The sequence below is a fragment of the Cyprinus carpio genome, chromosome A13 (assembly GCF_018340385.1).
Source record: "Cyprinus carpio isolate SPL01 chromosome A13, ASM1834038v1, whole genome shotgun sequence".
NCBI lineage: Eukaryota > Metazoa > Chordata > Actinopteri > Cypriniformes > Cyprinidae > Cyprinus > Cyprinus carpio.
The window spans coordinates 9,712,169-9,735,426 of record NC_056584.1 but is presented as its reverse complement, the minus strand read 5'-3'; the positions used below and the strand labels follow the sequence as shown (position 1 = coordinate 9,735,426).

The 23,258-nt window shown below is 38.7% G+C and overlaps 1 protein-coding gene across 1 annotated transcript; it reads right to left on the bottom strand.

The window, feature by feature from the left end:
• Positions 1-853: 853 nt before the first annotated feature.
• On the bottom strand, positions 854-23,015 carry LOC109079457. The gene is given in 7 exon segments (XM_042768700.1): positions 854-3,593; positions 4,350-4,470; positions 5,562-8,282; positions 12,720-12,949; positions 12,952-13,457; positions 14,275-14,786; positions 21,854-23,015. Coding segments are annotated over 7 exon segments (4,728 nt in total). The 5' UTR covers positions 22,234-23,015; the 3' UTR covers positions 854-3,335.
• Between the last annotated feature and the right edge of the window lie 243 nt (positions 23,016-23,258).

The window sequence follows — 23,258 nt, the reverse complement described above, 5'->3', positions numbered from 1 at the left end:
ATTAATTGAGGGGTGCTAATTATAGGGGACTTTTATAAGCAATTTAACATCTAAAGAATGTCAAAAAAGGTACTCAAAAGATCACTAAAGTATTTCACATACAAGTAGGATATATATAGCCTAGATTATGACGTTTTGGAACAATTCGAACAGAATTCATTTAAATTTTAAATGACCCATCTGAGGCTATACTACAGTATTTCTGCCGGTAATCTAAAAATGTGTTTGACTAAGCAACAACACATTTTCCAAAGCAGTTATGTCACCAACAGAGGTCACTGTTAATGCGACTTAAACAAGGAGTGAGGGCGGAAGAAGCAAACACTGCAGTGAACTGTTTGGGTTTGATTTGGGTTTAAAAAATTGCCATGAACGTCAGTGAATCGTTGTTTTTCTTTCATTAATAAATTAGGGAATTTCAGTCGCTTAACTATATCATGTGGTTCAGTTTAGTCATGACCTTGTTTCTGTACAGGGTGTGTGATTTGATCATAGAATTTCTAAAATTTGTATCTAATGTATTTACCTGAGATAGTCATTGTATATGCTGTGCAATATTCATTTTGTTGTAAATTATGTTCTCCTATCAGCATGCTCTAAAAATATCAGAAGGACCTAATTTAGTGTGAGCAAACTAAATCTTTTTATCACATTTGTTTGACTAATGGTGTGACTGGAAGCTAAATATGTCCTCCAATTACTGAGGTAAATGCCTTTTAAATACATTTAAAACTAAAAATGTATGACTTAATTACATTTAGTGCTCCATTTACTAGTGTTGAAATAGTGGTTTAATTTGAGACCCATGAGAGCTTTGTCTTCATGTCAAATAAGGACAGTCAGAGATGCATCCTAAAGTGAAAAGTTTATTTCATCAACAGAGACCTTTTCTTAGCAGAGATGCTTAAGAGCACACCAAAAGTCAATTGAACATCTCTCAGATGAGGCATTTGATAAAAAAAATAAAAAATAATACTTCACAACCTCCAGTGGACAGTCATGTAACTACACCCTGAACATCCAATCGAGCAGCACCTCAGGGAAGCACTTCAAATAGTTTGCACCTAAAACAAATGGTTCCACTAAACAAACCCATAATGTACGGAGCTTAAATGCTACTTGATACGTGAGGTTAATTTAAGCCATTCTCATCTTGACTGTGACAGGAATCCACTGAAAGTTACACCAAAGAAGGAAGAATTGAGCCTATTATAGTTTTAAGAATGAGGACTCGGGCATCAAACTGCTTACTGATGCATTCCTACAACTTTAAAATAAACCCTTTGCAATTCTTTAAAAAAAAAAAAAAAAATTAGGTTTTAAATGACCTTAAAAGAAAAAGGAAAAAAAAAGACAGTCCAGACCTCTAAAAATAAACTGAAATGTACAGTAGTATAGTAAACACAAGTTTTTATTTGCAAGTTCCAGAGTTTGTACTACATAAAAATGTAGCTTTGATTATCATCTTCACCATTAAAAGCATACAAATCTTCTTCTACACACACACATCTCATGATAACATTCAGCCAAGGGCACTTGAACACACCTTCTTACTAGACTGCAAGCTGTGTGTGTTGGTTAATATTTATATAAACTGCTGTTCAACACACTGGCAACCTAAGCAAACATTTCATATTACATTCCTTCTGTTTAGACCTAGAAAAGTATGAATCTCTTAAATTCTGCAAAAGCCTGGCCTTCACATCTATTGCTTTCTATTACAACTGACCTTTAGAAATCACAATGTACACAAACAGCATTTAAAGGAAATGAGAGACTGTACAGACCTTCAGACCACCCAAAAGAAAAGGTGACAAAAGACCTGGCCACAAAGCAAAATATAATAAAAAAACATAAATAGATATTTGCATGATTAAAATGGAACATTCTTGGAAAACTGTAAACTTTTACGTTAAGCCTTAAAAAATTAACATTCATTAATCCACCTACAAATGTCTAATAGACAAACCTTCAGTGCACACGAGTCCTTAAGTGCTTCTACTCACAGAAATATCTTGAACTTTCTAGCAGGGACTAGCACTGATACAACATGAATATTCTGTGTTTAGAGGATGAGTAGTCTGTGCAGTGAATGTGTGTTTGACTACGTGCACTTCCTAAGATGTTGAGAAAGAACTGTTGTAAATGCCTCGGTGTGAGGTTTAAAAGTGCTGCGGCCTACGCCTCTATCACACATCTACATATAGTGCTACAGTGTACACATACAGTGGCAACACTGACAGTGGCAACATCATAGAAACACCAGAATTACATTACAGTAACATTAACAGAGCCGGTGCGGTATTGAAAATACTGTAACGTGAATTTAGAGCAAATCATTTCTGGCATTTGCTGTTTTCATGGCTTTCGTTCTCTATTCCGATCCATTTGTTCATTTCGATGCCTAACAGTCTTGGGAAAGTTTCACTTGAAACACTCCTCCGCCATTAGTTTTGTAATATAATGTGCAATCTAATAAAAAGTGGTGAGTTCAGCGAGAACAGAATGGAGAAAATACTGTATGATAAGGCAGCATCTGGCATTTTGTCAGAGTGGCATATATGCAATGAATACAGTATATATCCCATTCATTACACCTGAAAGCACTGGCAGCGATGTACGTGCATTGGCTCAAGCAAAGGAAGAGAGAGGAAGGACACTGACCTACAAACCGAAGCTAGAAGGTCAGTTGGTGTGAGCCTCTACCCTTAAGCTCTTAAGTAAAGTGCGGAAGACATGTAGGGAGGCACAAGCTGATTCGAAACTGGCTGATTCTGCTCTCTTTCCTGTTTTCTACGACTAAAGCTACTCTCGTACACTTTCAAGTGATCTCAAAATCTTTCTTTTGTTCTCTGTTCCAGCAGCTGAGCAGTATATGTTAAAACATGATAGAACAAACAAAAGATAAATCAATGTTTTTCTTCGTGCATTAAAAAGCATTCACACTAACACTAGAAGACTGGCATGTCACAGTCATGCCTTCCTTTCGACTGACAGGTGGTTTTGGTACATAGCTGGACTGGCATGTGTCTTAGTGACATGTCTAGTGAGTGAATATCAGCTGACACATGTCAAAATGGATCTTACCAGCTTTAAAGTTTAGCAGCAGAGTGCCGACCTTTAACCATCAATGCAAACCTGCAATGCATACGTTACGTACTCAGTAGAGGCCCGGGTATTTTAGGACACAGTTAAGAACACCAAATCTATACCCTTTGCTCCAGACCCATCACCTAGCGCCAGATAGCTCTCTACATCTATATGGTTGCTGTAGCAGTGCAGGGTTGTGACATCCATCCAGGATATGTGGAGGGATAGTGGAGGCGTTTGTTGTTTCATTTCATCTTGGAGCGAACCTGCAGCAGCGTGGGGGTCTGCTCCATGATGCGTACAAGAAGTGTGTCGATGTAATCTTCTAGATCCCTGATCAGAACCTTCATCTTCTTTAGCTCTGTCTCGCGCTTCTCCAGCAATGCCCCTCGCTTCTCGTACTCCTCCCGTTCCTGCCTGAGCTCTGTATCCCGCTGGATCAGCAAATTCACCAGCTCGCTGTGGTTCAGGTGATAGTACGAGCCTCCTCCCTCCACTAGTGGCTAAAACAAGAAAGACAAGAAAAGATTTACATTGCATAAAATATTTTGAAGTTGATTAAAAAAAAAAAAAAAAGTCACTTCTGGTTTATATTTGATTTGTGATCATGTTAATGAAAGAATTATTGTAAGTAGTACTAGTAGTAGTAACATAGATGCACATTTAATTTGATTCATATTCAAACATTTTAATTTTAGCTAATTATTCTACTAAGCTTTCATCTAAATGTTAAAGTAAAAATATCATGTCTGAGCATAATGCATTTCTGCAAAAATATCATGGTTTTTACAAATGTATTGATCAGCACGACTGTTTTCAACATTGATAAGAAATGCACCAAATCAGCACATCAGAATGATTTCTGAAGGATTATGTGACACTGAAGACTGGAGTAATGAAGCTGAAAATTCAGCATTGCATCACAGTATTAAATTACATTTTAAAATGTATTAAAATAGAAAACAGTTATTCATCAATTATATTTTAAAACATATTTCTAATTGCTACTGTTTTTACTCTTGTGGAAAAATTATATCTAATATGTTTTTAGATAAATATTGCAATAATATTATTTTTTAATAATGATCAGAGTAGGAAAACCGTTGTAATTGCACTGTATTAAGAAGCCAATAAGGAGATCAAGTGCATGACAAGTGAAAGCTGACTAAATGTTTTTAGGTTAATCAGTGTCAATGAATTAAATGCGATCTGTTTACTCAAATAGCTACAAAGTGGACTGCTTTATACTCATGCAGTACCTTCTTGTCAGCATCCTGGCCTGTTCGTCCTGAGTGGATGGTGGATTTAAGCTTCTCTAGTACTGAGCGACCCTCTGACCTTTTCTCGTCAGGAGGTGTCAATGGCTTCACTGGGTGTGGACTAAAAGACAATGATATGTCAAGATTAGATGGGGAAGAGTGTTAAAAACAATGGTGACAGCTTAATATAATGAGTTAAGGAATTTATTCACAGCAGCACACCAACTAAGATGTTTTCATAAAAAGACCTTAGTTCTGAGAGAAAAGAGATCTCAAGAACACAATAAATGCTTTCTTCAGTCACCATCCTATAGCCCCTTAGACCAGATGCAATAGGGGTAATTGAGCTAAAAAAAAAAAAAAAGAAAAAATATGAAAGAAACAACCAAGCCCCCAAAATCATAGAAACTAAAAATGTACTTTGGCAAGCTTCCTTTGGACTGAACAACGCACACTCACAGCTCACTAGGTTAACACCTGCTAATTGAAGCGAGGCTCCCCCATCTCTACTGTAGGATCCACAAGAGAGTGTGAGCTTATGTGTGACTGTCCATGGAGAAATCAGGAGACGTGCTGCTACCACAAACAAATTAACACAAGAGAGAAGATGTGGATGAAGGGGAAGAGTCACCCTGCAACCTGAGAAAGTGAAGCGCATTGATGGCTGCATATAATAAGACATCCCAAAAGACATCTTGCCCAACGCCATAACACCATTTTCACAAGAATCATACCTCACACCACATATTTGCAAAAACAGGAACTCTGTAGTTACTGAAACCGGCAAGATATCAATGGTAGATGCATGGAGAACCTCAGTTTATGATGCTGTAGCCCATACATAGTCTAACACCAAAATAATTTCTAGCATGGATGGACTATATATTGGTGGTCTTATCTCTATCAGCCAATAAATTGTACTTTTTAATGGTATCTGTGCAATATATTTAAACAAAATATAAATAATCGGTTTTCCTACATTTCCATGTTGGATCAGCACTAATTTCGAGGAGTAGAAATTTTCAGTTTCAATAATTACAGATTTTACCTTTGAACATCAGTGAAGACAATTGCAAAGAGAATGAAAGTGACCGGTGAGCCCAAGGATTTTAAAAAAGATCTTCAGATGTGCCTATCAGTGCAAGATCAAGACCTTGAGGAATCAACCTCGGTCTCTCATGACAACTACAGCAAAGCTAATTGAGACCTCACCTGCTCTGATGATCAGATGTCTGTGTTTTATCCTGGAGAAAACGATTGTATGCTGTAGAATTCACAGGCTGCATAGCAGGAAGAGGAGCAGCAAGTTCTGGACGTGGCAATGACTCCACTGAGGTAGGGGGAATTGTGGGGAAGGGGAATAGCTGGGGCAGCGCATTAGTGTCTACTGTTACATGTGGTGTTGAGGAAGCAACAGGTGAAAGGTTGAACAAAGAAGATGTAAAGTTAAGATTATGATCATTCCTTGAAGTCATTGTTAGCTGGTTGAAGGGTGAAGGGGCTGATGGCTGGGGTAAAGGGGGCCAGTGCACTGGAACTGAGACAGGTGTCTCAGAATGTTGAACAGCTGGAGTTGTACACACATCAGTATTTACGTCTAGACTCTCTGCTGGTTTAGGATTTGGTTCCAAGTCATTGTGAGTTTCTGCAGATTCAGGGTTTGAAACAGGACCTTTGCTAGTACAAAGAAAGTGTGTTTCAGTTGGCTGGGGTACAAAGACGTTTTTCAGGTCAGAATCAGTTATGACAAAGTCCTGAGTGATACTGGAGGTTTGTCCTGATGAACAATTAGATACAAATGCATTAGAATCGGTCAACTGGACTAAATGCAAGTTGTCCTCTGATTCATTTTCAAAAGATTCTAAATTAATGGATCCATCATTTGGGCAGTTTTTACACTCATCTACCAGACATGTGTCTGTATCTAATGGCGCAAGCTGAACCTCAAGTTCTGCTATCATTTCTGAGGTAACAACAATTGGCGACATATCTTTGGGAAAGTCATATTTCTCAACAAGAACCGCTGAAGGGTTGCAGTATAGCACTGCTTCGTCAAAATCTGACTTTATCATGTTCTCAGATGAAGTATTGTGTGAGGAGGCTGGTTTTGGTGTAAAGGTGTGTGTTTCTGGGAGGAGGTCCAATAAGCAATTATTTGGTAGAACAGCCAGAGGAGATTGTTGTTTTGGCAAGGCTTCTGGAGAAGAAATAATGTTTTCTGCTATGACCTGATCTTGCCTACAACCCATTTCTGGTACGCCTTTTACAGATGTGTCATCTTGTGACACAACATTAGGGATATGGTTTGGCAAGGATTCAAATTCTGAAGTGTCTTCCTCAGACAGATCATGTCTTGGTTTCACTTCCTTTGTGAGCTCTAAGCTAGGGGAAAACGGGAAATCCTGTTGAGATACACAAGTAAGATACTGGTCTGAATCTGCACTCTTGTACAGGCTCTGAAGAAGCACTCTACCAGGTGAGGGCACTGAGTTTGGATCTGATGTATCCTCCCCTGTCCCTGTTCCAACTCCAGTGGTGGGATGGAGATGTCCTACAGGAACTGTCGGTCTATTAGAATGCATTATTTCTTCCTCTTCACTAATGGTGCTAAGTTGACTTACCAGGTAATCTTTCATAAATGGACTGGTTGGCAATATACTGACTTTCTGTTTGTCTTCCTGCATGTCATTAGACATGGATTTTGAGAGTACTGGAAAGGAAGGCCCGTTAATTAGGTTCTCAGGAACAAAATCTTTGATTTCAGAACAGATATCTTTACTACTGACACCCTCTAAGAGATCATTTCCTGATTCTTTATGAAGCATGGCATCCATAACTGCACCCGTTTTCCCTCTGTTCTTCACTGGCAGAGCAGTTAATACTAGGGAATTCTGTTCTGATTGAACATGGAATACTGAAGGCTCAGTGGCTTCAAATAGGGACTTTCCACTTACTGCCACATTTTGAATGAGTGAGGCATCTGATCTCCAAAATTCTTCTTTAGAATGTATTATATTACTTTGAATGATGTTTGCCTGTGGAGAAAAATGGTGCTCAATAGACTGGTGGTCTTGGTCTCCACCTAAGGAATCAGATGTCACAGTGGACTGTTCCAGGGTGTCACCTGAGCTGTTGTCTCTACAGAGTTGCATAGGATCCTCATGGACTGTCACAGACTCAAAATCTTTAGCAAACTCTAGCATTTCAGGCCTCTGTGATGTTTCAGGACTTACAGACACCACCTCTGAAAATTGAACGGAGAAACTAGGAGGAAGGTCAACAGTGTCTGCTTCTGATACTGTTGGCTGTGTGACATCTGATTTGGCATTTTGTTTGTTCTTTGGGCAGCCTTCAAGAGTTGTGTCATCAGCACTGTCTTCATTATTGGAGCGGGGTGACAGTGCAGGATAAGGGCATGCAAGTGTATTCAGTTCAGAAAACTCTAAACTGGAATTTTCGGGTAAGGAGATTTCGGATGAATTGAGATCAAATTCTGGGAAGCCATGCACCCCATGAGCAGTGAGGTCAGGCTTGTTAGAACTACAGTAAATATAATTAACATCCCTTCCTGAAACTTGAGGTGTGTTAGCAGCAGTTTCCTTAGATGTCTCTACAGTACTTGCTGAAGCAGTTTGTCCTAAATCAGTTGGGTAATTTGTATCCGACACCATTAAGCCACCCAAAGCACCTGAGAGCTCTTGATTATTTGTTTTCATAAGAAGAGCAGGGGATGTAACTGAATTCATTGTTTCATTCACCTCCTCTGACTTCAATCTGTCCTTAGTAAAATGTTCAAAGTCATCCTTTTCTGTCGGCCCCTTGAAGCGAGTAATTAAAGGATCAATTGAGATATCCATTTGGGAAGGTCCTTTTTGGTTTCCAGTCCTTAGCAAATCTAGGGTGGCGTTACCGCCAGACTGTGAGTGGGTTGAGCTAAAGAGAGAAAGCACATCAGGAGTTAAAGGAGCAGCAGAATGAACCTCCTGAAAGAAAGAATTCTGCTGTACGTGTGGGAGGAATGGATTGGCATCAAAAAGGGGTGGGGAAGAAGTGAAGGGATTAGTGTTTTTGTCAGCCATACTCTGTGAAGGGTCCTTAAAGGTCAAGGGTACAATGGGACAGATTGTACTGGCACTTGAGTCTGACTGAGGAGACACCAGAGGGCTGTGAAAGGAAGGTATATAAAGTGCACACCATTAGTGACCGTGGCCTCCATTAAACCCTTAATAACGGCGAGAAACACTGATGGCCAAGAGCAATGACCAATGACCTTCACCATCCAAAATGCAAAATCCTTCAGACAAGAGTGACTAATGTCCCACAGCACTGCATGTGTACTACTTGTGCACAATGCTATTTTAAACAACAACAACAAAATAAATAAATAAAAAAAAAAAAAAAAAAAGAAAACAAACCTCTAAATAGAGATCATTTAGCCAACAGGCTAAATAACGGTGTTATTAAAAATGTGCTGTTGTGCTCGAAATACTATACTATCATATTTAGCAGTGTTCACACTCTGGATAGTGTGTATATTATATTATATTATATATATATATGTATATGTATATGTATATTATATTATATATACACAGGTCCTTCTCAAAAAATTAGCTTATTGTGATAAAAGTTCATTATTTTCCATAATGTAATGATAAAATTAAACTTTCATATATTTTAAATTCATTGCACACCAACTGAAATATTTCAGGTCTTTTATTGTTTTAATACTGATGATTTTGGCAACACCTGCAAAAGATTCCTGAGGCTTTTAAAAACTCTTGCATATCATGAAAAGGTTCTCTAAACGAGCTATTAACCTAATCATCTGAATCAACTAATTAACTCTAAACACCTGCAAAAGATTCCTGAGGCTTTTAAAAACTCCCAGCCTGGTTCATTACTCAAAACCGCAATCATGGGTAAGACTGCCGACCTGACTGCTGTCCAGAAGGCCATCATTGACACCCTCAAGCGAGAGGGTAAGACACAGAAAGAAATTTCTGAACGAATAGGCTGTTCCCAGAGTGCTGTATCAAGGCACCTCAGTGGGAAGTCTGTGGGAAGGAAAAAGGGTGGCAAAAAACGCTGCACAACGAGAAGAGGTGACCGGACCCTGAGGAAGATTGTGGAGAAGGACCGATTCCAGACCTTGGGGGACCTGCGGAAGCAGTGGACTGAGTCTGGAGTAGAAACATCCAGAGCCACCGTGCACAGGCGTGTGCTTTTGAACCAGAAACAGCGGCAGAAGCGCCTGACCTGGGCTACAGAGAAGCAGCACTGGACTGTTGCTCAGTGGTCCAAAGTACTTTTTTCGGATGAAAGCAAATTTTGCATGTCATTCGGAAATCAAGGTGCCAGAGTCTGGAGGAAGACTGGGGAGAAGGAAATGCCAAAATGCCTGAAGTCCAGTGTCAAGTACCCACAGTCAGTGATGGTCTGGGGTGCCATGTCAGCTGCTGGTGTTGGTCCACTGTGTTTTATCAAGGGCAGGGTCAATGCAGCTAGCTATCAGGAGATTTTGGAGCACTTCATGCTTCCATCTGCTGGAGATGAAGATGAAAACCTGCACCTGCTCACAGTGCCAAAACCACTGGTAAATGGTTTACTGACCATGGTATTACTGTGCTCAATTGGCCTGCCAACTCTCCTGACCTGAACCCCATAGAGAATCTGTGGGATATTGTGAAGAGAAAGTTGAGAGACGCAAGACCCAACACTCTGGATGAGCTTAAGGCCGCTATCGAAGCATCCTGGGCCTCCATAACACCTCAGCAGTGCCACAGGCTGATTGCCTCCATGCCACGCCGCATTGAAGCAGTCATTTCTGCAAAAGGATTCCCGACCAAGTATTGAGTGCATAACAGAACATAATTATTTGAAGGTTGACTTTTTTTGTATTAAAAACACTTTTCTTTTATTGGTCGGATGAAATATGCTAATTTTTTGAGATAGGAATTTTGGGTTTTCATGAGCTGTATGCCAAAATCATCAGTATTAAAACAATAAAAGACCTGAAATATTCAGTTGGTGTGCAATGAATCTAAAATATATGAAAGTTTAATTTTTATCATTGCATTATGGAAAATAATGAGCTTTTATCACAATATGCTAATTTTTTTGAGAAGGACCTGTATATATATATATATATATATATATTATATATATATATATATAATATATATATATAGTACACACCAACACACACACACACACACACACACAAGGACACTAAATAACACCAACTTTGCATAATAAAATCAGAGCACACAAGGTCAGGTAGTACCCCCAACGGTGCAGTGTCAAACATCTGCATATGCATATGATAACAGGTCATGATAATGACTAAATATACTACAGTATATTCATTTTGTGTATTGTATCAAAGAAAAAACATGCAGTAGTGCCTTGTAATGTGATACAATATGATGCAAGATAATATTTCGAACACAGTGTCTGGCTAGACTTGCTCTGCCTTGAAATGTGTAGAAACACCATAACAATCCCCCAACTATATCAGAGGGAGAGGTGAGAGGCAGAAAAAAGAAAGACAGAGCAAACAAGTCTTTTACAGACCGACATCTATGCCCATATAGTTAAGATCATACACAAACTACATCATTTTTTGCTTCAAGGAAGTAAACATAAGAGAGCATGTGATTGGTTGGGGTATTTGACATGTTCCAGTAGATGAACTTCAATGACAATTCTATTAAATCATTTGAACTGTATGCGGCAGAGTTAATAAAAACATGCAAGAAGCCAGTTGCTTAGGAAAAGATTAACAATAGTTGTGAGCTAAACTGCATTTTAAATGGTGACTGTCAAAATAAAACTGTTTTTATGTTAGGTCAAGGCTTAATCTGTATCCATTTAATAGGTCATTAGTCATAAAGATTAAGCCTGCTATGGGACATTTCATGGGTGAATAATAACTTGATCAGTATAGATTATATTCTCTTTGAGGTCTATTTGTGTAAACACATTTATCTCCCTCCCATCAGGATTTCAAGGGACTTTTTTTCAAATGACTGCATCGCAGAAATAGCACTGCTATTTGCAGAATTTTTGTGTTTTGCTGTGTAAACCCACCATAAACCATGGTCTTAGTATTAAATTTTGATCTTAAAGTTATCAAGAAGCAAATTTCAAAAGGCATTTTTGCATCTTTGACAGACTATGCTCAAATGTGGTGCTTTTTGTAGGGTCATTCCAAACCAATGTAAGCAATAGCCCTTCCAAAAGGCCCTTAGCGTAGTATGCAGAAGACGGTCATTTCAATTAAGACTATTTTCAACTATTTTTGCAGTTTATGACAACACAACCCTAGTATGGTCATTTCTTACAATATTAAAGGCTGAAGTCTTACTTGGAATTTCAAAACCCAAGAAACAAAAAGAACAATACTGGAAGCAAAAGTTCACCTGTTTTTTGACTAATAGGATTTAAAATAAAGTGTCAGTGACGTCTTCGCACATGTACCAAATGTGCAGATATGAGCTGTAATGCTGCTCTCTTCTGAGTAATCTCACTTCAAGTGCCCTACAGAGTGAGTACAACATAATGATGCTCACTGTGGAATTTGCTCAAAGACATCAGCAGGAAACCTCAACATGAGATTAATTTAACATTCACAGATCTTAATTAGCTAATATTGCTTTCTTGCTCCCCTCTAGTTTGCGTTTTTGCTGAAAAACTGTAGATGTGACAATTGCAAGCCCTCCCAATTAATGTAGGGATTTCATGAATTTGCTAAATCCTAGAGGGTCTTGTATCTGTTTAAGATTGATCATATCAATAGCCGCATCACTAATATACAAAAACCCAAACCAAAAAAACCAAAAACCAAATCTAAAAAAATTTTTTTTAAAATAGATCAGAGTGTGATCTACCATCACCCATGAAAAAATAAAATATTTACCAAACAATGGACAGCATACACACCTACAACAGAAACAATAATGTAGTTATACTGGTTAAGGTCAATGACAGAATTAAACTGAGTGACTCCTCCCATTCATAGCAAACACAAACACTCCCACACATATTCAGATCCATCTGTCTGCAATACAAAAACAGCATTTGCTGATTATAACAGAGAAATCAAATCTTGGTACTGAGGAAGAACAAGTGTGAGAGAGAGAGAGAGAGAGAGAGAGAGAGAGAGAGAGAGAGAGAGAGAGAGAGAGAGAGAGAGAGAGAAACAACTCAAGAGTTCAGGTTTCCAGGCAACACCTCCCTCTGCAATGCAGATGCTGAAACTAGATCTCTGGCTGCATGTCACAATGTTCACTCTTACTGAACCACAAATACAAACACACATGCTTCTATTTAGCATTTCTATCATAAATATGGCAAATATAATTTTACCTGGGTTTACTGTGTGAGTCCTTGGAGCTAAACCATCCTTTATGTTTGACTTCTACAAGTGGTTGAGCACGTTCTGCTTCCTCTTTACTCGCGATTGGTCCTTTCCCAGCCGAATCACCTTTCCCATGTGAGAACCGTCCCCTCCTTTTCTTGTTCTGAGTCTCTGTCTCTCCAGCAGGTATCACTGTTTTCATCTCCACCTCATCTGTAACTCTTCCAGCTTGCTCTAATGCTGCTACAATGGCGGCTTTTTCTTCCTCTCCAGGTTTATCAAAGGACCAGCGACGGCCATCCACAGGGCCGCCGCTCTGCTTTTCTTCCCCACGGCGAGAGAGGTTCTGTAGGAGAGGGAGAGAGAGGAGCCCTTCTGAAACACCCCGAGGGCTGGGAGCAGGGGCTCGGGCCTTGGCTTTGACTCGGACTTGAGTAGCTGTGTCTCTTGGGATTTCGGTTGAGTTGAGTCGGTTTTCTGTGGCTTAGCTGGCAGCGTGGTTGCCTGTGGTTGACCTGACTTTTGAGTTATTGGTTTGGCTGACTCTGGCTGAGGTTGCTGTAATATGAGTGATGGTGGGTGGTGAGTGAGAGGAGATGTTTCCACCGGATTCCCATTCACGCACACTGAAGGAAGCAGAATCGTGGTGTCGTACTCTGACGTCAGAGAATGAGGCACTGGTAAGCTGATGTCGTACATCACATGTCTGACAGGAGATACCTGTGGTGAGGGAGCCACTGTGTGTTCTGAAAGAGAAAGAGCTTTATTGGTTTCTTAAATTTGTGACGTAATAAAAGAAAAATATTTTCTTCAATTTTTTGACATTTATCTGAGTGAAACAAATTATTGTAAAAGAAAAAATGTAATGTGGGGGCTTAATTATGTGGATCAGTTGTTGATTGGACGGGCTTGTAAGAATGGGTGGAGTTTAAGTAGACTAAATGACTGGAGAGTTCAGCATATGCCACCAGAGAGAAGTATGTAGTTTCACCGAAAGGTCGAGTTATAACATTTTGATACAAAACTATTAAGCAAAAAAAAAAAAATAACAATAATAAATCAAAACTGAAAAGTGAATTTCCCTTTCATGCTGAATTTTCTAGGTTCAATACAATTTAAGCTCAGTCACCGGCACTTGAGACATAATATTGAATCTTCACTGTAACCTTGATTTGATTTGATTTTTTTGAAGAAAATAAGGGATCAGTCTAAATTTGTTTTTAATTTGTTTCTTGAACTTTAAATCATGTTAATGTGTTCTAACAAACCCCAAAAATAAATTGAATAAGCATATTATGGGCACATTAATATGTGTATTATTTGAGCTGTGAAACTGTTTAGTGTTTTAGGATTTACAACATCACGTTGTTATGACAGCAAAGTGGTAAAAAATGAGCAATTTTTTTCTAACAAGTTTTTTAATGGCTCAACTTCTAAAACAGGAAGTATTTGAATATTTATAGATTGACCCCATTCACTTGTAAAAACCTCACTCTAACCCAGATTTGAGCTTTTTTGTTTGTTTGTTGGAAAGAAAAGCAGTGGCAATGCTGTTGTGCATACCTGGACTGTTGTCTGCAGTCAGGTTGCTGCTGTTACTCGGAGAGTTGGACAGATCTGAGACCACCACACTGATACCTGCCGTCGGGCTGAGGCTGCCGCCCCGCGATGAAGACTCACTGCTCTCGGAGCCCAGTGACGTGCTTGAACGCGTGTCTGAAGACTTCCTCAACTTCCCACGCAGGAAAAAATTTCTCATCTTACTCCTGCGGACCTCCCCGCCTTCATCGTCCTCGTAGTCTTCCTCGCCGCCCCCATCGCTCGGCAGCCGCCCCCGCATGCGTGCCAGTGCCCCGTATCCTCCAGGGACGATAGCAGAAGAGGAATCTTCTTCACTACGCCGCTTCTTAGCTCTCATACGTTCTCTGAGCTTGTCAAAAGCAGAACGAGGTTTGTCCTTCATGGAAAGGTCGTACATGCTGGCCGTCAGGTTGTGCCGAGTGAACTGTACGGTCAGCTGAAGCTCCCCTCGTTCTTTCTCCTTTTTGCCAGTTTTAGAATGCAGCCGGTACCACCTATGAACAATAATGAGATCTTTATAACAAGAACAATATAAAAAGGGGGATCAGCACAAAGCATCAAAGAATCAAAGTTTATTTCCAAATACTGCTAAGCTAGATGTGCCTAAATCTAGATTGCTGCTGAAGATGAAGCTGAAAATATCTTATGGAAAATGAGAACCTTTTTAATGATATAATTGATTTCAATGTTTTGGCAAATGGCCATCTAACGAACTGATAAACTCCCACCCCACCCCTCCCCCGATGCCTTCGTCAATCGTGATGTTTCACTGTAGTCTGTAGACATCGTCTGATGCCAATTTGGTAGACATCACCCAAACCTAAGTCAGTCTACTGAAGACTGAAGAATAGATTTATTGATTTGATGCTGCTAGGGTTTGCCAGGTGCCCTCTCCTCTGCATTCACATCCACACATACAGTTCTCATTTTCTAACAAATAAAAATACGTTTGAACTTAGATCACAATGCAAATGGGCTTACTGCTAAATTAAATGGAGGATTTCCGGATACTCAGGGGGTTTTATAATTATTATTATTTTATGTAAACACAAACAAATTCACACACAAACTCACACATGCTGACAAAAGCAGAGCTGGGACAAGAAGGTCAGCTTTCTTCCATCAGCATTATTGCTTTTCTAGGCACTCCACCCGACAGCGAGCACACACACACACACATACATACATACATACTAGTAATAAAAAAAAAAATTTTATCGTTAGAAACTTGGCTGTTTAAACAGCCCTTTGTCAACACATTAAAAGAAAACAATTAACCAATTAACAGATGAACAGGCGGATCCACCCACACATGAATGTCCATTAATTATTCACATTTACTAATAAATACATTTGGCCTTATTCCAGTGCTCTGTGTTGCTGGTAGCATCACATTCAAGTGAAAATGAGATGTGTTTGGCATATATATTTTATATTTTGTATTGTAATTAGTAATAGTATTGGTAATACATGAACATCTAACATTAAACATTTTTTAAATCATGTTAAAATGCGAGTCTCAAATATACAAGAGGCTTTTAAGGGATGTTTATTTGGTCATCTCTCAATCATCATTGCATTGCATTTTGCCTCCCACAATAAAATTTGATAAAACTAAATATCTTTATATTATTGTAATCGTGATTAATCGTATTCAAAAAAAAAAAAGATTGTGTTTACATAAATATACACACTACATACATATATTATTATGTATATGTAAATATACACACGTACACGTATATATTTGAAAAATATATGCATGGGCATTTATACATAATAAACATTCACATTACACACACATATATTAAGTAAACACAATTTTTTATTTTGCATGCGATTAATAATTTGACAGCACTAGTATTTTCAACTAGGAGATGGAGAGTGACATTATATGCATTTTAGTCTGTTATACTCCTATTGAGACCTCACTGATTTACATCAAAGGTTTCACAATTTCATCCTTCTTTTTGGATATAAATATCAGCAACTGCACAAAATTGTTTATTTTGCCCAGTTTCTGTCCCTAAATAAACCTGAGGTGTTTTTCCTCATTAAGCTCCATATTCCCACTATATCACTATATGAGTCATAAAAGCCAGATGTAGCAAATATTATACTCAAAAAAAAAAAAAAAAATACAATAAAACAAACATAAAACACATAAAACTAAATGTTCAATGACCTCAAACTTTTAGTTATGTACAATAGTGTGCTCAAACAATGTCTGGTCCACTAAGAAAAAGAAAAGCAAAATGTAAAAATTAATAACTGAATATTTTGTCTAACTTTACTCAAAGAGTTTTGTGTGAAGAACTTAACGTGGTGGCTGAAGCACAAAATGTGACTTTCTGTGTCTTTGAACAGCTTAAGATTCAAAAGCGATTAGTCAGCAAGTCAAATGATTCCTTTTCGTTTTCACTGTTTGTTTTCTTTGTAGCATCTTTTATGATAACCATACCAAACCAATGAGCCCAAAACACCCACTAGTTCCAGTATGAATCTAAATAACCCAGATTCAGCACTACAATCATTTCACCTCTGTGTGAGGTGAGCAGCAGACTCCTGCCCAGAGTGCTTAAATGTGGGCTGTATTGCTCAGCATCCAGCAGAACTGCCACTTTCACAGTGTGGTCCTTTTAAAAAAATTCAGCAAATGGAAACACATTTCGTGCCAGGTATAGAAAAATCTGATGGTTTCCCATCTGACTAATTGCTTTAATCATGAAGTGCCGAGTCAAGAGTGATCTAGTCTTACTATGGTAATTTACCAACCCACACACTAACTACATGATTCATCAGTCTACCCAATTCACTCTATCTACACAAACAAGGGGAGATACCAACACTCAATCTGGAAATCACCAGGTACCAAGAAGTGAGTAACACATGTAAGCAACATATTCAGCAAATATTAAACCAATTAAGTCAATCTTCAGTGTATTTAGTAAATTGAGAGTAGAGCTCTGCTACATACCTGAGATGGACAAAACTCAGAAAAGAAAATCAGTTTTGAGCCAGGCCCAAGTGTTTTTCCATGTATAACTCTGAGTTTATGTCAAAGGGGGATTATACTTAATAAAAAGCATGAAATAATAAATATTTAGCTTTAAAAATATTTACATGCACACAGTATCTTTGAGTCAAAGCCTGTGAAAATGCACATCAGGAACTAGCATACTGTAACTCTTATAACTTTTTTTTTTTTAAGTTTTTTTTATTATTATTATTTTCAAGGTAGCATATATATTACATCAAACAAGTATACAAGAAAATGAAACTAACAACTACTAACCCCCACATCACCTCCACCCAACTCTCACCCAGCCCACAGCACATCAGGAATTCAAAAATAGGTACAATACAGGTAAATGAATAAAACAGCAACAAAAATAATGAAAATATTTTAAGAGACCAAAATATCCCTGACTGAACAAATACAGTTCTTCCACATAGACAAAGTGACCGGTTTAGTATGATGGTTCCGTGCTGATGACAATTCCAGATATAATATCTCCAGTAAGGAATGTAACCAATGTTTGATGGAAAGGTCATAAGGAGGTTTCCATCGCTGATCTAGAAGTTTCACCAAACAAAGGAACAGTATGTTATTTTTATTTACCGTAGTTTTTCAAATCTTAAAGCAGATATTTTTCCAAAAGCAAGAGCATGGTCATCTGAACTGACTCCCTTTAATATAAACATTGAATGGGACACAGTGTGGGATAATAAATTTCATGCATTCACAAATCCTAATCATCAATTCATCCATTTCAAAATTATTCACAGGGCATATTTAACCATGCGTATAAGACATGTTATGGGTTTATCACCACACCCTTATTGTCATTTTTATGGTACAGGTTGCCTGGGTGGGCACGTTGATGCATATGCTTTGGGATTGTCCAGATGTGCAAGATTTTTGGGATTTGGTGCTTGATGTTCTGTACAAGGTCACCGGGACTCGTTTTCCTAAAGATCCTGTTCTGTTACTGTTGAATGATAACTCTCAATTTCCTCTAAAAGAGAAAGACTGGAAACTTTGGTTAGCTGCCTTGACTGCTACAAAGAAACATTTAGCATACTGTAACTCTAAATATACACTACATATTTACAGAAGTCTCTGACCAGGAGTAATGGTTGGAATAAAATAGCTGCATCAATAAGCTCATTTAACCTGACTAACTTTGGTCCTTTAGACATACATGACCATGTGGACATTTACACTTATTAATATTTGACTTTGTTTGCGACTCTTGAACAGGAACCCAGCTTAAACAACTTGCATCTGTGTGCATCAGTCCGTGTTGTGTGTGTCAACCATAACAATAAATGCCATTTTTAGGGGTTTTTTTGTTTTGTTTTGTATGTGTATGTGTCACTCTTTACTTATTTATCCTTATTCATTTCAAAACAGTTACTGTTATTATATTAAAAAAAAAATACCTATTATGTTATGCATGATTTAGTAGTATTGTATTTTAACAGAAACATAAGAATAACAAATGGTATAAATAAGAATAAATAAGTTGAAAGTGAAAGTGACGTGACATACAGCCAAGTATGGTGACCCATACTCAGAATTCGTGCTCTGCATTTAACCCATCCAAAGTGCACACACACAGCAGTGAACACACACAAACCGTGAACACACACCCGGAGCAGTGGGCAGCCATTTATGCTGCGGCGCCCTGGGAGCAGTTGGGGGTTCTGTGCCTTGCTCAAGGGCACCTCAGTCGTGGTATTGCCGGCCCAAGACTTGAACCCACAACCTTAGGGTTAGGAGTCAAACTCTCTAACCATTAGGCCACGACTTCCCCTACAATTTTTTTTTTTTTTTTTTTTTAAAGGACCGAATATTAGAACCGTATATTAGCAGATCGACTTCAGATAGCGAGAGATGGCAGATTAAAAAAATTTTTTGGAGGAACAAAGCATTAAAAAGAAGGGTTACGATCAGGCAAGAGGTAGGACCCGCGTAAATTTTGGAGCAGCTTTCAAGCAACGGAGAGAACTCAAGAAGCCGGAAGGCCTGGAATCAGACGCCGAGGTTGCTTTGTTTCTTCTTGATAGGTGAGTTGATTTTGCTTTTTCACACAACTATTCTGTGTTGGCTTTTGCTTGAATATGCTGCAGCCGGCAGGCATAACAGAATCTGCCATCGTCGCTGCCAGGGTTGTGTACGTACATGTGGGCAGAGTTATCAAAATAGGAGCGAGGTCCTGTAGGGTATGGGCTTGTTTGTTTTGGTGCTTTCAAATATCAACATCATTTGGCAAAAATCACTTAGTGCACCATTAAAGGGATAGTTCACCCAAAAATAAAAAATTGCTGATTGGGAACAGATTTGAAGAAATTTTATTTAGTATTACATCACTTGCTCTCCAATGGATCCTTTGCAGTGAATGGGTGCCATCAGAATGAGCTTCCAAACAGCTGATAAAACATCACAGTAATCCACAAGTAAAACTCCAGTCCATCAATTAACATCTTGTGAAGCGAAAAGCTGTGTGTTCGTAAGAAACAAATGATACATTTCTCCAAATCTGTTCCGATGAAGAAACAAATTCATCTAGCCTATATCTTCAATATATTTCAGCTCATTTTTATTTTGGGTGAATTATTTCTTTAAGAACACATGGTCCAATGGATTACTGGCGTACTCAAAGAGGAAATATAAAAGAAGTGTGAGCCATTTTGACAAATTTATAGCGATTTGTCTTAAAATTTGATTGATTTGAGTTACAGGGTCTCATTCAGGCTACCATTTAATGCCTGTGTGTAGTGCACTAATTGGGTGGATTATGTAGGCTTAAACTACAATGCACGGTTTACAGTATCACTCGTCTCATAAAAAAAGAGGCTTCTTCACATAAGTTAAACACATCAATTCCAATTATGTCTCTACAGAAGTGATACCAGAATATCTATAGAAAGCAGCACTGAAGGCCCTCTATATAATACAAATAAATGATTTCTTATTTGCTTGCCTGTTACAGGAAGTGGGGCGTGTACTGCAAATAAACCTCTCACAACTATAGTGTTAGATTCTAGATATAGAGCCTCACTCACCCGCTCAACTACTCAGTAAAATATATTTCCTCAGAATCAGACCAAATAATATATGCACAAACACTCTACACACAGGTTAAAATACATCTTGAAACACTTTCCTTTGCATGCTACAGTAAAACATAAGAATGTGTTTTCGTTTGTCTCAGGATGAACGAGAAATGAATAAGTCATGCTCCACTGGTCTGATCAAATGTCTATTTTGAGTTATTCTGAGCTTCTGATATCTGTTATCTAGCACCACAGCTGCTTCTGGTATCACTCAAAAACTCTTGGTTACTTTTGGAGAACAATGTCTTACTAATATGACGAGTAGCTGAAAAATAACATGGACATTAATTTTTATTCAAAACCAAAAAATTAGGTTCTCTGGTCAACATTTATTTTGGCCATTTTTAAAGCACATTTTTGCATTCAATAGTTAATTTAAATATTTGACAAATGAATTTAAGTATAAAAAAACTGCTTTTTCAAATAGTTTTTGATGCAACAGAGTTGCACATCAAATGCGGGTCATGTCAACTGCCAAACTATAATTTTATTAGTAAACTTCTGTCTTAACCATCTTTGAGTTACTAAGATTATAGTATAACCTAAAGAAGAGGTTCGTTGAACACCCTATTTGTATACGCTCTAATTTGTAATGGATCTTAATTGATGGACCTATGAAGTCAACCTCATCTCATGAGAAACCTAGCAATTTCGTATTTGAAAACATACGATTTTTAGAAAAAACCAAGCATGAAGATCCACCATCTAAACATGACCATCACTGGGGTGTAAGCAGATTGTACAAAAACTCATGAATGAGACAGTACAAATCTATACAAATTACCCAAAATGTAAAATAGCTATGAACTACTAAGAGACCGTGTTGGTGAAGAACAAAGAAAAATACATTTAAAGAGAAAACACATGACCCAAGCCTTATTCCTTGCTTGTGCCTTAGTCTTACATAATCAGAAAGGTGACAGAGCAAAGCTAAAAGGCTCATACAGATAAACAATGACACATCCAATACTTTGTATGCAATTTTAGCAACCTGAATCAGACAGATGAAAAACACAGGCCATCTACACAAGTGTTACTCATCATCACTGATACCGGAGGCCCCCCAGCACTACACATTTTGGATGTCTCCCAGTTGGGACACACCCATTTGAGGTCTGTGAGCCTATACTAATAAGCTCAGGAGTTGAATCAGCGTGTTTGATGAGAAAGATGAGAACCATTGAGAGGCTTGAGGAACAGATATGGGAAGCACCACAGAAAACCCACTTTTCTCTGTCAACACACAGGCCCGTTTAAGAGGGCGTGACTGCAGAGGAACACATTGCAGCACTCTTGAGTAAGACATATCCGACTGGGCTAATTGCACAATAATCATTCTCATTCCTTTAACCATAGTAAAAGCCACAACTGCTCCTTCAGACTGACACTGATGATAATAATGACAACGAATACATAACAAACATTAACGCAAACTTACTCATTTTTCATGCATTTCCGCTCCTGAAAGGCTTCGTCCAGAGGTATAACAGCCTGGCCCAGAAACACATCCAGTCCTATGAGAGCTCTGTGCATCACGGTGAGAGTCAGGTCGCCACTACCGGGTGGGTACGCGTCTCGCCCTCCCTCCTCGAGGATCCCCGGCTGCAGCTCGAACGCGCATTCCTCGCCCCATTCCGGGTCCGTGGTCTTCTCCATCAAGCACGTGGAATATTTCTCTTTGCCCAGCTGGATGATGGTGTAAACGTCGCTGGTACCGTGTTTGCCCTTCGCGCGCAGCCCTCGGGCCCGCAGCACAGTTACCTGCACGTGCGTTGGCAGCCATCGCTGATCCTCGTCACTCTTCTTCACCAAGGACATGGTCACCGGTGTACCGTACACGGACACATAGACAGTGGGGCAGCTGGTAACGGCTGTTCTCCCGGTCGAGCGTCGCTTGGTAACCCTCAGCCTATCATCCACAGTAAAACATCTTTAAGATTCAGCGCGCGTGACACGTCGAGCCGCACACGATGAAGTGGCTGGTCTGGTCTGTGTGCGCACGCCGGCGTGGGTCGTTTCTCTGGGTCGGGAGGACGGGTTTCTCTCTGCGGCGTTATAGAGCCACCTTGCAGACCGGTCCGCCGACGTCACTGCTTTATGCTCTCCGCAGGACAAGGAAGTGACTAGAAGCGGTACCCGGACTACAGCATACTGCATTCGTGTTGCTGCAAAATACACTCTCTCTAGTGTGCATTTAGAAAAGTCTGAGATTAAATAAACAGTCGTTCGTTCTCGGACTGCTTATGATAATAAATGCTAAAATTATTCCGTAGTCGAGCTACCCTGCGTGAGAATCTGAATACTGCCTTATGATGACATAATATTGCAGAGATGGTGATGCGCGTGCTAGTACAGAGCAGGCTGTCCTCAGAAACTTCCCCTACTTGTAAATTTTGGCTCACATTAAAAAACATTAAAAAATAAACTAATTTTTGATTAGCCTGCAAAAGGTCTTTATCCGTCTTTAAGGAAAAAGTGTTTGTCAGTGTGTAGTGTTAGATGTTAATTTGTGTTAAAATAAGAAGATAAACCATTGAATGTTGATGGAGAGACATCTTTTGTATTGAGAAATGTTAAAGACTCAATTTGGACACAGTGTTTCTCTTCCTGGTTAATTGTTTAATTTCATAATATGTATTTAATACCAATTTATGTACTTTTATTTTGCTTTAAATTCATTGATGGTGTGCATACTTTATAAATTAATCTGTAATATAGATCCACTTTGGATATTTCCCCCAACAAATCCACATTATATTGCACATTTATCACAACAAATCAAGAGCTTTTTATCCCAGGCCCCTTTAGTCCATTATATACATGGTTATCAGGATTTCCTTTCA